Below are 10,724 nucleotides of genomic sequence, written 5' to 3'. Positions count from 1 at the left end.
TCCGCTTTCACTAGGTGTGGAGACGGCTGGTGGTGTGATGTCTGTCCTTATCCCGCGTAACTCAACGGTGCCCATCCAAAAGTCACAGACGTTTTCCACGAATGCGGACAACCAGCGTAATGTGGAAATTAAGGTGTATGAAGGAGAGCGGCCTCTCGTGACTCAGTGCCAGTGCCTTGGAACCTTCACACTTACCGATATTCCGCCCGCACCACGCGGCAAGCCGCGCATCACCGTAACGTTTGACGTGAACACGGACGGCATTCTTGTGGTAAGCGCGGTGGAAGAGATGGGTGGCAAGACGCATGCGATCACCATTACAAATGACAAGGGTCGTTTGTCAAAGGATCAGATCGAGAAGATGGTACATGAGGCAGAACAGTTTGCCAACGAGGACCGTCTGAATGCCGAGCGTATTGAGGCCCGCAACGCGGTGGAAAACTACACTTTTTCGCTACGTGCCACACTCAGCGAGCCGGATGTGGAGACCGGTATTACTTTGGAGGACCGGCAGAAGATTCAGGCCGTTGTAAACGCCGCCGCTGCGTGGCTTGACGAGAACCCCGAGGCCACGAAGGAGGAGTACGACGCCAAGAACAAGGAGATTGAACATGTGGCACACCCAATTCTCTCCGCCTTCTACATCAAGCGTACGATGGAGCGGCCGCACGATCCATCAACAACGGGAGGAGCGGCTCCGGAGGGGAACGGCGGCGCAGATGCCCCGCCGCAGCCCACGGATGTGGACTGATGGCACACTTAAGTGCATATAAGCAGGCCGGGAAGGGGAAATAGAGAGAGAGAGAGAGAGAGAGAAAGAGAGCTGCCTGGATGTATGTATACTTACATCTGCATATAATTCATAAGCGATAGGATAGCTTGACTCACGAGAAAAGGAAAAAAAAAAAAAAAAAAAGGGAAAAGAAAGAGAAAAATAAAATAAAAAAACAGAGGGCGGATTGGATGAAAATCTTTAATAAAGAACGGAGAGAAAACATAAAACATAAAAAAAAAAAAAAGAGATGGAGAGAGAGAGGGAGAAAGTAAAGGACAGAGTGAACAGAAAAAAAAAAAAAAATACACACACGTATATAAGATAACATTATGCAGGTGAGATTAAAGAAATTTTTTTTAGTGGTAGGATGAGGTAGCTGATAGAGAGTGCGTGCGTAGGGGAAGGGGGATAATGACACGGAATTGACAATGGTGGATGGGTGGGGAAAAAAGAGGGAACCACGCATGCACTGTTTGAAGTTCAGACTTTGAAGAAGAATGGAACGAATTTAAGCGGAAATAAACAACAATGAAAAGGGACGTTCATTTCTCATAGGCAAAAAAAGAAATAGAAGGGAGAAAAAGAGAGGGAGAAATATTGTTGTTTGCAATACAGACGACACATTGAAGTCCAATTGTATAGATGCGCCCTTTTTTTTTTTTTTTTTTTTTTTTTCCTTTTTTCTTTTCTCATTTTGGCCGAAAGGGTTGGTGGTGGTGGTGGTGTTGTTTGCTGCATTTTGTCCGTGGAGGACATTTCAGAGGCGGCTGGGAGGGAAAAGGACGGAAGGAAAGAGGGGCGGGGGGAAGGGGCGAAATAATAAAATAATAATTTAAAAAAGACAGCCACATTACATATAAGCGTGACAGGAACGTGTGTAAAGGATGCAGGTGTCTCTTCATAACAGGGTAAAGACCTACAATCTCACTGCGGGGAAGTCACTACCAGAGTGGATCAGCGAGCGTAAGAAAAACAAGCGCCTTGCAGGTGGAGAGCACCGAATTGAACTCATCCATGACCTCGAGTTTCCACATTTTGCCCGCACGATATTCCGCACCGCCAACGGGACGCATTTGTTTGTCTCTGGGGATTACCCTCCACGGCTGAAATGCTTTGATGTGAATCAGCTAAGCATGAAATACAGTTTTAATGCCGACATGCCAATTCTTGGCGGGGTTTCACTTTCACCTGACTTCCGCAAGTTTGCGCTGCGAGGGGAAGGACGACAAATTACTGTGCATCACTCTGCGGCAATTATAGATCGTGTCAGAGTACCGCACACAATGCGATCTCTTGCGTACCATCCGTACACTGCTGAACTTCTTTCAGGTGGCACATCCCACGAGATTTTCCGTTTGAGTCTCGAGACGGGTGCCTTTGTTGAAAGCTACAAGACACAGTCTGCCCCTGGTATCAACCATGTGGAAGTCTTTAAGAATCATGGACTTATTATGTGTGCCGGTGCAGATGGTGTTGTGGAGGCTTGGGACAGTCGCGCTGGTTCATGCGCGTCACGTTTGACTGTTACTGGACCTGGTGCATTGTCTGGCATTGATGAGAACTGTGAGCTTCGTCATATAGCAACAGACGACGAAAGTGGACTGCTATTTAGCTGCGGTACAGAGTCTGGGCATGTCCTATTATATGATATTCGGTTACAGAAACCTCTTATTGTGAAGGATCATATGAATGCCTTGCCCATTGTGAAGACTTACTTCTTCCAAGGCCGCAGCACCTCGACAGGTGGGGCCTCACACATCCTTTCCGCGGATACCCGATCGTTGAAGGTCTGGAACAAAAAAGATGGCAGCAACTTCACGAGCATCGAGGCGCCTGCCGACATTACGGACTTTTGTGTGCTGCGTAGTCAACATAACATGGCCGAACCGTATGAGTGCAGCGACAGCGGTGTTGTTTGCATCTGCTGTGATGCGCCACGTGTTCAGGTTCATTTTATTCCACAGCTTGGCGTCGCTCCCCAATGGGCATCATTCCTTGAGGTTCTCACAGAAGAACTTGAGGAAAAGGAGATGACAACCGTATATGATGACTACACCTTTGTCCCAAAAAGCGAAATGGATGCACTTGGAATGACCGCTGAGGATCTTGCAGGTGGGAAGGTGCGGCCTGCCATGCACGGTGCCTTCATTGAGAATCGTCTGTACCGTGAGTTGAAGGCCGTTATTGATCCCGGCGAATTCAACCGCTACGTCCAGGAGAATGCGAGGCGCAAGCTGCAACAACGTTGGGAGAATCGCATCAGTAAGTTCAAACGCTTTTCTAACGGTGATGATGATGGTATTGCCCATGCCGTCCATGGTGACAACGATGATGACAATGCCATGAACGGAGTGGGCGCAAAGTGCCAAGCGCTGGCGGCTGCAAGGGCGGACCCGCGGTTCCAAAAGGCTTTTGTTGGCAACAGTGCGTCGTCCTTTGCCCTCGACGCGTCCAACCCGGAGTATGCAAAACTGTTGCAGATCATCAACGAGCGCCGTGCCCAGGCGAGTCGGCGTCGTCAGCGGTACGAGTCGGAACTCTTCACCATCGTCCCGGACGCGGAGAGCGACGGTGGCAACGACGAGGAGGGGAATAGGCGGAATGGCAATAGCGATGACATCAACGGCAGTGGCGATGATGATGATGACGCAAGACGGCATCTGAAGGGTGTGCAAAGTAGCGGCAAGCAGCAGCGACGGCGGCAGCGGCCATGCACGCAGAACGACGCGAAGGAAGCGGATGGCAATCTTCACGACAGCAATGGCAAGAAGGAGAATAAGCGGCAGGTGACACTGTATGAGGTCAAGAAGGGAAGTCGCGTATCATTCACAAGTCACGACAAGGCAATTCATGCGTCCCGCAAGCGACAGCGCATGGAGAAATTTCCGCTAGAAGAACGTCTTCGACGGATGTCTGCCAAACAATAACATTACTGGCAAAGGAGTGAAGAAGGAGGAGAGTTTAAGAAGAACAAAAAAAAAAAAAAAGGTAGGGGTATTGGGCGCGGCTGCCAGGTGTAAAGTGAGGCCCACAGCATTCGATTAAACCATACATGAAATATGAGGCAAATATTTAAAGAAAAAAAGGAATAACAACAAAAAATAAAAGAAAAGAATAAAAAAAAAAAAAAAATGGACAACACGGGAGACGATGGCAACAGTAAAGAGTTATCCCCGTACTTTTTCCCAGCCACTTTGGCCGATTTCTTTTGAGTTTGTGCCCTGTTTTTTTTTTTTTTTTTCTTTTTTTTCTTTCTTTCTTTCTTTCTTTTTTCTAATTTTTTTTTCTACTCTCGAGAAGGAAAAAGAGAGGAGAACTGTGCGAGTAGTGACGTTTGAGGGTCAAAAGAAGAAAAAAGAAAAAAAAAAAAAAAAAAAAAGAGGTACGCTGACGTTAGTACTCACCGCACGCCGATGACGGTAGCAATGAGACAGTCTACGATGCGTGAAATTGACATTAAGTTGGTGTGCGTTGGGGCCGCAAACACGGGGAAGACGACATTTCTTCGCTGCTGGGAAACCGGCAATCCCCCAATGCACTTGTCCACAACCATACAGATGGAGTTTCATCGGCGTGAAATGTCCATTGCCGTCCCATCGCCGGTGTATTTTGAAAAAAAGAATCGAAGTGTAGAGGAGTTTAAAATGACAACAAGCAAGAATTTTGTGGGCGACAATGCACTTGATGGGAACGATGAAAGGTTACACCGGGAAGACGCATTTGGGTGCAGCAGCATCAGCGGCGACAATAGCAACAACAACAAAAGCAACAGAGATAACGCACACAATATTGCGCAACCGTGCAGTTTGCCTTTTTTCCGTAATGAAAATGGGGAACGTCTTCTCTCTTCTTCTGTGGGTAAAGGGAACGGCAACAATGGTAACAGTAACAGTAACAGTAGTCATGGATTTCCACATAATCCCTTTGGAAGCGAGTATGTCCTTTTACCACCGCGAATTCCGCCGCCTCATTTGAAGGCGTTTCCTAATAGCAGTAGTACTGGTAGAAGAATTTGTTCCCTTTTTTATGAAAATGATGTGAAGAATGAAAAGGAAGGGAAGTGGCCACTCGTCCACGTTCCAGCAATCGTTAAGGTGTGGGATATACAAGGTCAAGAGAGTACAAAAAAGATGACACGTATCTTTTACACGGGCGCCATTGCTGTGCTTATTTTTTGTGAAATGAGCAACAGCATGGATTCCATTAACAGCGCCTTGTCGTGGAAGAGCGATGTGGAGCAAAAGATACACATTCCGAAGGAAAAATCATTATTGGTATCGTCGACGCCACCGGCGATTGGAGGCAAATTTGACACCAGGGGCGGAAATTCATCGAAAGGACAAATTGAGGAGATTGAGAGTGAAAACCCTCCATGTTGGCTTGTTGTCAACAAGTATGACCTTCTCTCGGGTTTCGCATCACCACCGGAGTGGGCATCTCACGCAGCGCTTGATGAACTCTGTGCACGTCATGGCTTTGCAGGCTGGTCCTATGCGGTTGGTCGAAGAGGCGTGAATGTTGAAGCGGTAGTGCAGGCTGTTATTTTTGCCGCGATGGAGCGCTTTCCACGCAAGTTTACATGGGTGTGGGAGAACGAAACCATCCATGTTAGCTCCAATGGGAAAGGGAGTGGTGTTGACCCGGTGGTCTTGCGCACACGAAAGCGTTTAAAACAACATCAGCGGAGTGGGTGCTGCAGCAAGTAGGCAACAACAATAGAAGGAAGAGGAGGGAGGTGGAACGGAGATCGTGTGGGCGTGAGTGTGACGCTCATGTTTTTTTTTTTTTTCTTTGCCCATTAACAATGACATTCCTGAAAAAAAAAAAAAAAAAGAGGAGGGGGGTGAAGGAAGCAGTGGCATAAGTGTGGCATGCCCCGTCCTCCAAATATATAAATGTATGTATGAGGGAGGTGGTATAGAAAACGTTTTCTTTCTGTGACTGCTTGCTATTTGTTTTCTGTCTTTTTTGTCTTGTCTCATGTGTGCGGTGATGTGCGTCAAGTTTACAAAAACAACGTTTCTGCATGTTGCATATTTCATAATTTTGCTTCTTTTTTTTTTTTTTTTTTTTTTGTGTGTGTGTGCGTGTGTGCCCTATACGCATGTCTGCTCTTGTGTCTGTGGGAACGTGTCGATTTCTTGTTCCACTTTTTTTTTTGTGTATGCTTGTTTTGTCTTTGACTGGAGTTATATGAGTTGTTTGTGCTTTCAAACGTTCCGTATTGAGCATCCGCCGGGTTTGTGTGTGTGTGTGTGGGAGGGGCCAAGAACTCACCGTTCCATGTAATTGTGTGTCGGTTGCGCAGCGCATTAAAAAAAAAAAGAAAAAAGGAATGAAAGGAGTGAGATGCGAAGGGGAAGGGAAGGCGGGGGATTGTCACATTCTCTCTCTTTTCTCTCTTTCTCTCTTTTTATTTCTGTGTGTACGTTGAGGGGGTTGTGTGGATTGAATTTCTTTCTCTTTTCCTCTTCTTCTTCTTCTTCTTCTTCTTCTTTCTCTTTTTTTTTTTTTCTTTTTTTTTTCTTTTCTTTCATTTTTCCCCCAAACACAAACGAATAGTAGCGTGTAGTGGGAGCGAGTTTATTTTGACTCGGCAGTGAAATAGTTTTTTTTTTTTGTTTTTCTTCTTCGTTGTGCGTGTCCGTTTGTCGTCTTGTGGCTACAGCCAGAAAGGGGGAGGGGGGAAATTATTCGGTGGGCAACCAGGCGAGATAAAGAAAGAAAAATAAAAATTAAAGGGAGAAAGACTTTTTTTTTTTTTTTTCCTTTTTTTTTCGGGGTAGAAATCAAAAGGAAAGGAGAAGAAAAAAAGAAAGAAAAAAAAAAAGGGATTGGGGTTTGGGTTAAATTGGGGAGGGGAGAAGGGAGGGGAGTGTCTAGTGCGCTAGGAGGACTTTGTAGTCGTGGGGCTCCTTTGTTGCTTCAACCAAGCGAGGTGGGAGCCAAAAGGAGGAGAAGAAGGAAGAGTTTTTTAGAAAGACAAATTATCCCTCTCCCCACACAACAACACGAAAGAAGTAATAATAAAGTAAATTAGGGATTCTTATTTATTTTATTTTATTTTATTTTATTTTATTTTACTTGTACTTTGTTTTTGTGTATTATATTTGTGACGGGAGTAGTACGACGGGATTAAGAAATTATTTATACCATGTATATGGCACAGTGGAAGCCGGACAATGCCTCGAAGAAATGTGATAGTTGTGCTAAGAGGTTTGAGTTTTTCCGGCGCCGGCATCATTGTAGGATTTGTGGTGGGTTATTCTGCTACAGCTGCTCCAATGTTTTCCTCCCAGTAGAGCGGATTCTAATGCGGTGGCTGGAGATGAATTGGTACGGCGAGACCACTAAAAAAATGGCTGCGATCGATACAACGACCTCAGAAAATGGGCCGCTCACAACGATGGAGAAAAGATTGGCCACTCTTTTGGGCTCGAGCGGTGCACTCCAGCCGTCTACAAAGGCCCTGCAGCGGGTATGTGTGCAATGTTTTGAGGACGTTGAGACGTATTCAAGCTCACTTAAGAAGTCATTGAGCAGGCAGGGGTGCAGGGACTCAAATTTGGGCGCCGCAAGTAGTGGCGATTACCCCGGCGGCTGGAAATGTTGGCGTGATAAACATTTTTCATTGTTTGGAGGTCGTGAACGCAAGGTGTGTGTCATACTGCTGCAAGATAGTGGTGTAGTGGAGAGCGGTGAGCGCACGAATCTTAGAGAACTCTTTCACGCACTCGAGCAGCTGACAAATGAGGCAAATGCTCGCACAACCCAGGGCCAGACAAGCAGCAAGGACACCACTCCTTCACTTGGTCCATCCCTCAGTTCGGTCTCGGATATTTCCGAAAGTGAAAAGAACAGTTTTGAGACTTCTATAGGGAGGGAAGGGAACACAACAAAGAAAATAATGATGCAACAGAGCGCACTTCGGTATCCCTTATCTAAAGGCACACCGACCAAGTACCGAAAGAAGATTATTTTACAGGTACCTATTCCATTGAATATATCTGATTCAACTGCTCGCGTCTCGTCCATGGTGACAGACAATTTATCAGTGCGGATGCAGCTGGTGGGCGTTACGCATCGGCAGGGCTTTGACAAAGCCCTACTGCAGCAGCATACCATTGGGACGGATGCGTATATTATTTTTCTGGACGGGGAGCTCGTTTCTACTGTGGATACGACTGCCATGACAGGGGCGAGTAATGGTATTGGGAATGCGGTTTCTGGTTCCTACATGGCGCCCCATTTGAAGAACCCATTTCCGTCTCCTATTGTATCTCTTTTCCCCCTGTCATATGACTCGCCCCAAGAGCCAACTCCAGATGCGATGACATCTACAATTTGCGCGGCGTACGATCGTTCCGTCTCTGGAAAATTGATGGAAACTGCCCGTGGTGTATGGGAGGCGATTGGACGGTATGGCGGAGACATTCCCATCTGTGCCGTGATTGATTGCACATCCTGTATCGGTGCCGGAAGCATGGAATTGGGCACGGTCTCCAGTTCAACTGGATGCAATAAAAATCCGCAGGCGGGGGGAAGCGCAAATCTTCGATGCCCGAAGGACAAGCAACAAAGGAACGTACCCGTAGAAACTCAGGCGTCTGCACTGCACAAAGCCCTCCTCCTTCTTAGTGAAGAGGTTATAAGACGTGACATGCTGCGACGCAAGGGCTGAGAGGCAAGCAAACAAAAGAAAAAGAAGAATAATAATATGGGATTTATTTATTTATTTATTTATTTATTTATTTTTGCTACTCATAGAGAAGCACTTTATATATTTATTGTGGAAAGTAAATTGTGGGTAAATGGAACGGACGGTGACACTCGAAACCAATTATTAAAACAAGTGCCAAAAAAAAAAAAACGAAAAAAAGGGGGTGGGTAGGTGGGTGGGAAAGATGCCCCGTTCGTGATTGTTTTTTTCATTTGCTTGTCCTATTGGATCTCTCGTTACATAGACACACATACATTGGTGTGGCGTCTGTGCGGTGTGTGAATGCTCCCTTTCAGTGTCACCCCACTACTCTTCTCCGGAGTGGAGTAGAGAAATTCTTCCGGTGGAATTGATACGGTCGGTGCATTCGATGAGTTATTAGTAGAAGAGAAGGGACCTGAATCAACAGTACTTTGGCACGGAAGGAAGAAGGGAAAAAGGGAAGCCGAAAGACACGCACTATCACCTCGATCTGTCTTTTTCAGTGTCATTATTTTCGTGTTTTTTTGAGAGATTTGGATGAGTTTCGCAATTAATGATATATATTTTTGTTGATGATGTTGTTGTTTATTATTATAGGCGAATGAGAAGGAAACACTTTGCCTGGAAGTCGTGTGTCCGGTAAATACACTCAACAATAACAACAACACTAATAATAACAATGATGTTAATACTAATGACATTTTCTTTTTTCACAAAGTCAACGTTTTGTGAAGCTTGGCGCAAAGCATGTTTTGAAGGTAAAGTGTTTTTTTAGGGCGGTTCATGGATTGGACGGCGTCCACGAGACAGACACGCCCACGGCCACATTGTGAGGCGGAGTGGTCCAACGGCAGGTTCTTCACTTTGTCTTTGCCCAGCGAATAGCCCGCCATTGAGCCACCACGTGGGCGGCGTTCTCACCATTAGCGGGCGGCAAACTCGTTGCAAGGCAGGGCCAGGACAACGGCACGAATTGCACCTCGTTGCGACACTCTGTCGCAGCTATCACCGTGCCGAGGAACCCTGAGTCCATTCGAGCCTCTCTGAAGAGGAAGAAGCACACTGCTGTTTGGAGCAAGTGGGCGGCACTTGAAGGAGGGCGGCTGGCGCTGCACTGGCCCATATGAGCGCGCTTGGGCTCGGTTGGAGGAGCAAAAATACTGAAATGCAGCTCATATGTCCACGCGCAGTTCCAGGCGGTGCGGATTCGATTGGCGCCGATGCAGGAGTTGCTCATGGTCATCAATGGAACGACAACTTGGCGACCATCAGCACTCCGCACGGCCCGTCACAAGTCTCCACCACTTCTGCCACGGGAAGAAGGAATGCGTCCGATACGGCAGAGACAATCGAAAGATCCTGCAAATTCATGGCGCGCCGGAGGCAGTAGAGCTGTTGCTCGGCGTACGGGGCACACAGGGACTCAAGAGGGGAATTTGTGGGAGGCGGGGATTTGTCCGGAGGCTTGCAGTCGCACCATTTGACGGCGTATTGAAATGCATGATGGATGCAAAACCTGGCCACAGCTTCTGGATGCGTCTTGGGCCACCTTTCCGACGCCGGCCGCGTCAGGTCCCGTCACGCAGACAGCCGTGGGGGGAACGATGCGCCCTGGGCGTGCGCCATTCGCGGGGAAGAGATGTTCATGGAATCTTGCCGGTTGTTAGGGCGACTGCGCACGCTCAGTCACGTGGATCCTCCGGACAGTGAAAAACGATGCTGGAGTGCGGATCCAGGACATCCAGGGTGCTGTGGAAGTGCCCCAGGAATGGGACTGCCCATTCCCCGAGGCGGTTCACAGCGAAAAGAGAGAGGCTGCCGCACCCCCGCCCAATGAAGCACGACGCTGCAAACGTGGTCGGATTGGACAATACAACACGATGTGCCGAGAGAAGCTGCGCAAGGAGACATATACACACAAAGAAGGAATTTCGCCTCTGGAAGCAATGCCTTCTGGGCCGGCACAGGTGGGGCACCGTCATCAATGTCCGGGTGTGACCGCGCGGCATGGGTTTCCTCAACGCTGCGCTCGAGGTGATGCCGTGGGCCACCTCACCAGGACGTCGTACAGTTGCCACCGTTGGTGTAAACGAGCAGGCGCACCGGGCGACGGTGCTGTGGGCACAACTGACGCCGGGGGAGGACGGCACACGACCATCTTTCCTGAGGGCCACAGCATCGTTCGGCGCACCCATAGCCGTCGGGTTGCGTTGCGGGAGGAGGAGGATTGCTCGCCCTAGCGACGAG

General features: G+C 47.9%; 5 protein-coding genes across 5 annotated transcripts, besides 21 other annotated features; all 5 read left to right on the top strand.

The window, feature by feature from the left end:
* On the top strand, positions 1-751 carry Tc00.1047053509543.50 (DNAK protein, putative; the record flags this gene model as incomplete). The annotated part of the gene is made up of 1 exon (XM_801419.1): positions 1-751. A coding segment is annotated over one exon (751 nt), but the record flags the coding sequence as incomplete, so codon positions are not given.
* Positions 1-1,513: a sequence feature (areas merged during assembly that could not be assigned to a particular haplotype. This can correspond to areas where the two haplotypes were merged or to regions with more than two copies in the genome that were merged during assembly.).
* Positions 794-823: a microsatellite.
* Positions 892-948: a sequence feature (T-rich).
* Positions 976-1,078: a sequence feature (T-rich).
* Positions 1,426-1,463: a microsatellite.
* Positions 1,514-8,443: a sequence feature (heterozygous, Esmeraldo-like haplotype).
* Positions 1,590-1,615: a sequence feature (AT_rich).
* Tc00.1047053509543.40 (hypothetical protein, conserved) lies at positions 1,660-3,702 on the top strand (the record flags this gene model as incomplete). Its single annotated transcript, XM_801418.1, has 1 exon — positions 1,660-3,702. The coding sequence occupies one exon, from the start codon at positions 1,660-1,662 to the stop codon at positions 3,700-3,702; it is 2,043 nt and encodes a 680-aa protein (XP_806511.1).
* Positions 3,850-3,907: a sequence feature (T-rich).
* Positions 4,000-4,061: a microsatellite.
* Positions 4,119-4,154: a microsatellite.
* Positions 4,189-5,481, top strand: Tc00.1047053509543.30 (uncharacterized protein; the record flags this gene model as incomplete). The annotated part of the gene is made up of 1 exon (XM_801417.1): positions 4,189-5,481. One exon carries the CDS (start codon positions 4,189-4,191, stop codon positions 5,479-5,481), a length of 1,293 nt encoding a protein of 430 aa, XP_806510.1.
* Positions 4,502-4,547: a microsatellite.
* Positions 5,826-5,850: a microsatellite.
* Positions 6,230-6,308: a sequence feature (GA-rich).
* Positions 6,527-6,553: a microsatellite.
* Positions 6,567-6,605: a sequence feature (T-rich).
* Positions 6,825-6,873: a microsatellite.
* Tc00.1047053509543.20 (hypothetical protein, conserved) lies at positions 6,930-8,456 on the top strand (the record flags this gene model as incomplete). Its single annotated transcript, XM_801416.1, has 1 exon — positions 6,930-8,456. The coding sequence occupies one exon, from the start codon at positions 6,930-6,932 to the stop codon at positions 8,454-8,456; it is 1,527 nt and encodes a 508-aa protein (XP_806509.1).
* Positions 8,444-8,469: a sequence feature (haploid, non-Esmeraldo-like haplotype).
* Positions 8,470-9,258: a sequence feature (areas merged during assembly that could not be assigned to a particular haplotype. This can correspond to areas where the two haplotypes were merged or to regions with more than two copies in the genome that were merged during assembly.).
* Positions 8,498-8,529: a microsatellite.
* Positions 9,129-9,177: a microsatellite.
* Positions 9,259-10,724: a sequence feature (heterozygous, Esmeraldo-like haplotype).
* Tc00.1047053509543.10 (uncharacterized protein) lies at positions 9,654-10,187 on the top strand (the record flags this gene model as incomplete). Its single annotated transcript, XM_801415.1, has 1 exon — positions 9,654-10,187. The coding sequence occupies one exon, from the start codon at positions 9,654-9,656 to the stop codon at positions 10,185-10,187; it is 534 nt and encodes a 177-aa protein (XP_806508.1).

The sequence above is a fragment of the Trypanosoma cruzi genome, genomic scaffold (genome assembly GCF_000209065.1).
Source record: "Trypanosoma cruzi strain CL Brener 1047053516257 genomic scaffold, whole genome shotgun sequence".
Lineage (NCBI taxonomy): Eukaryota > Euglenozoa > Kinetoplastea > Trypanosomatida > Trypanosomatidae > Trypanosoma > Trypanosoma cruzi.
The sequence above is the reverse complement of the archived record's forward strand: the minus strand, read 5'-3'. Positions and strand labels throughout refer to the sequence as shown.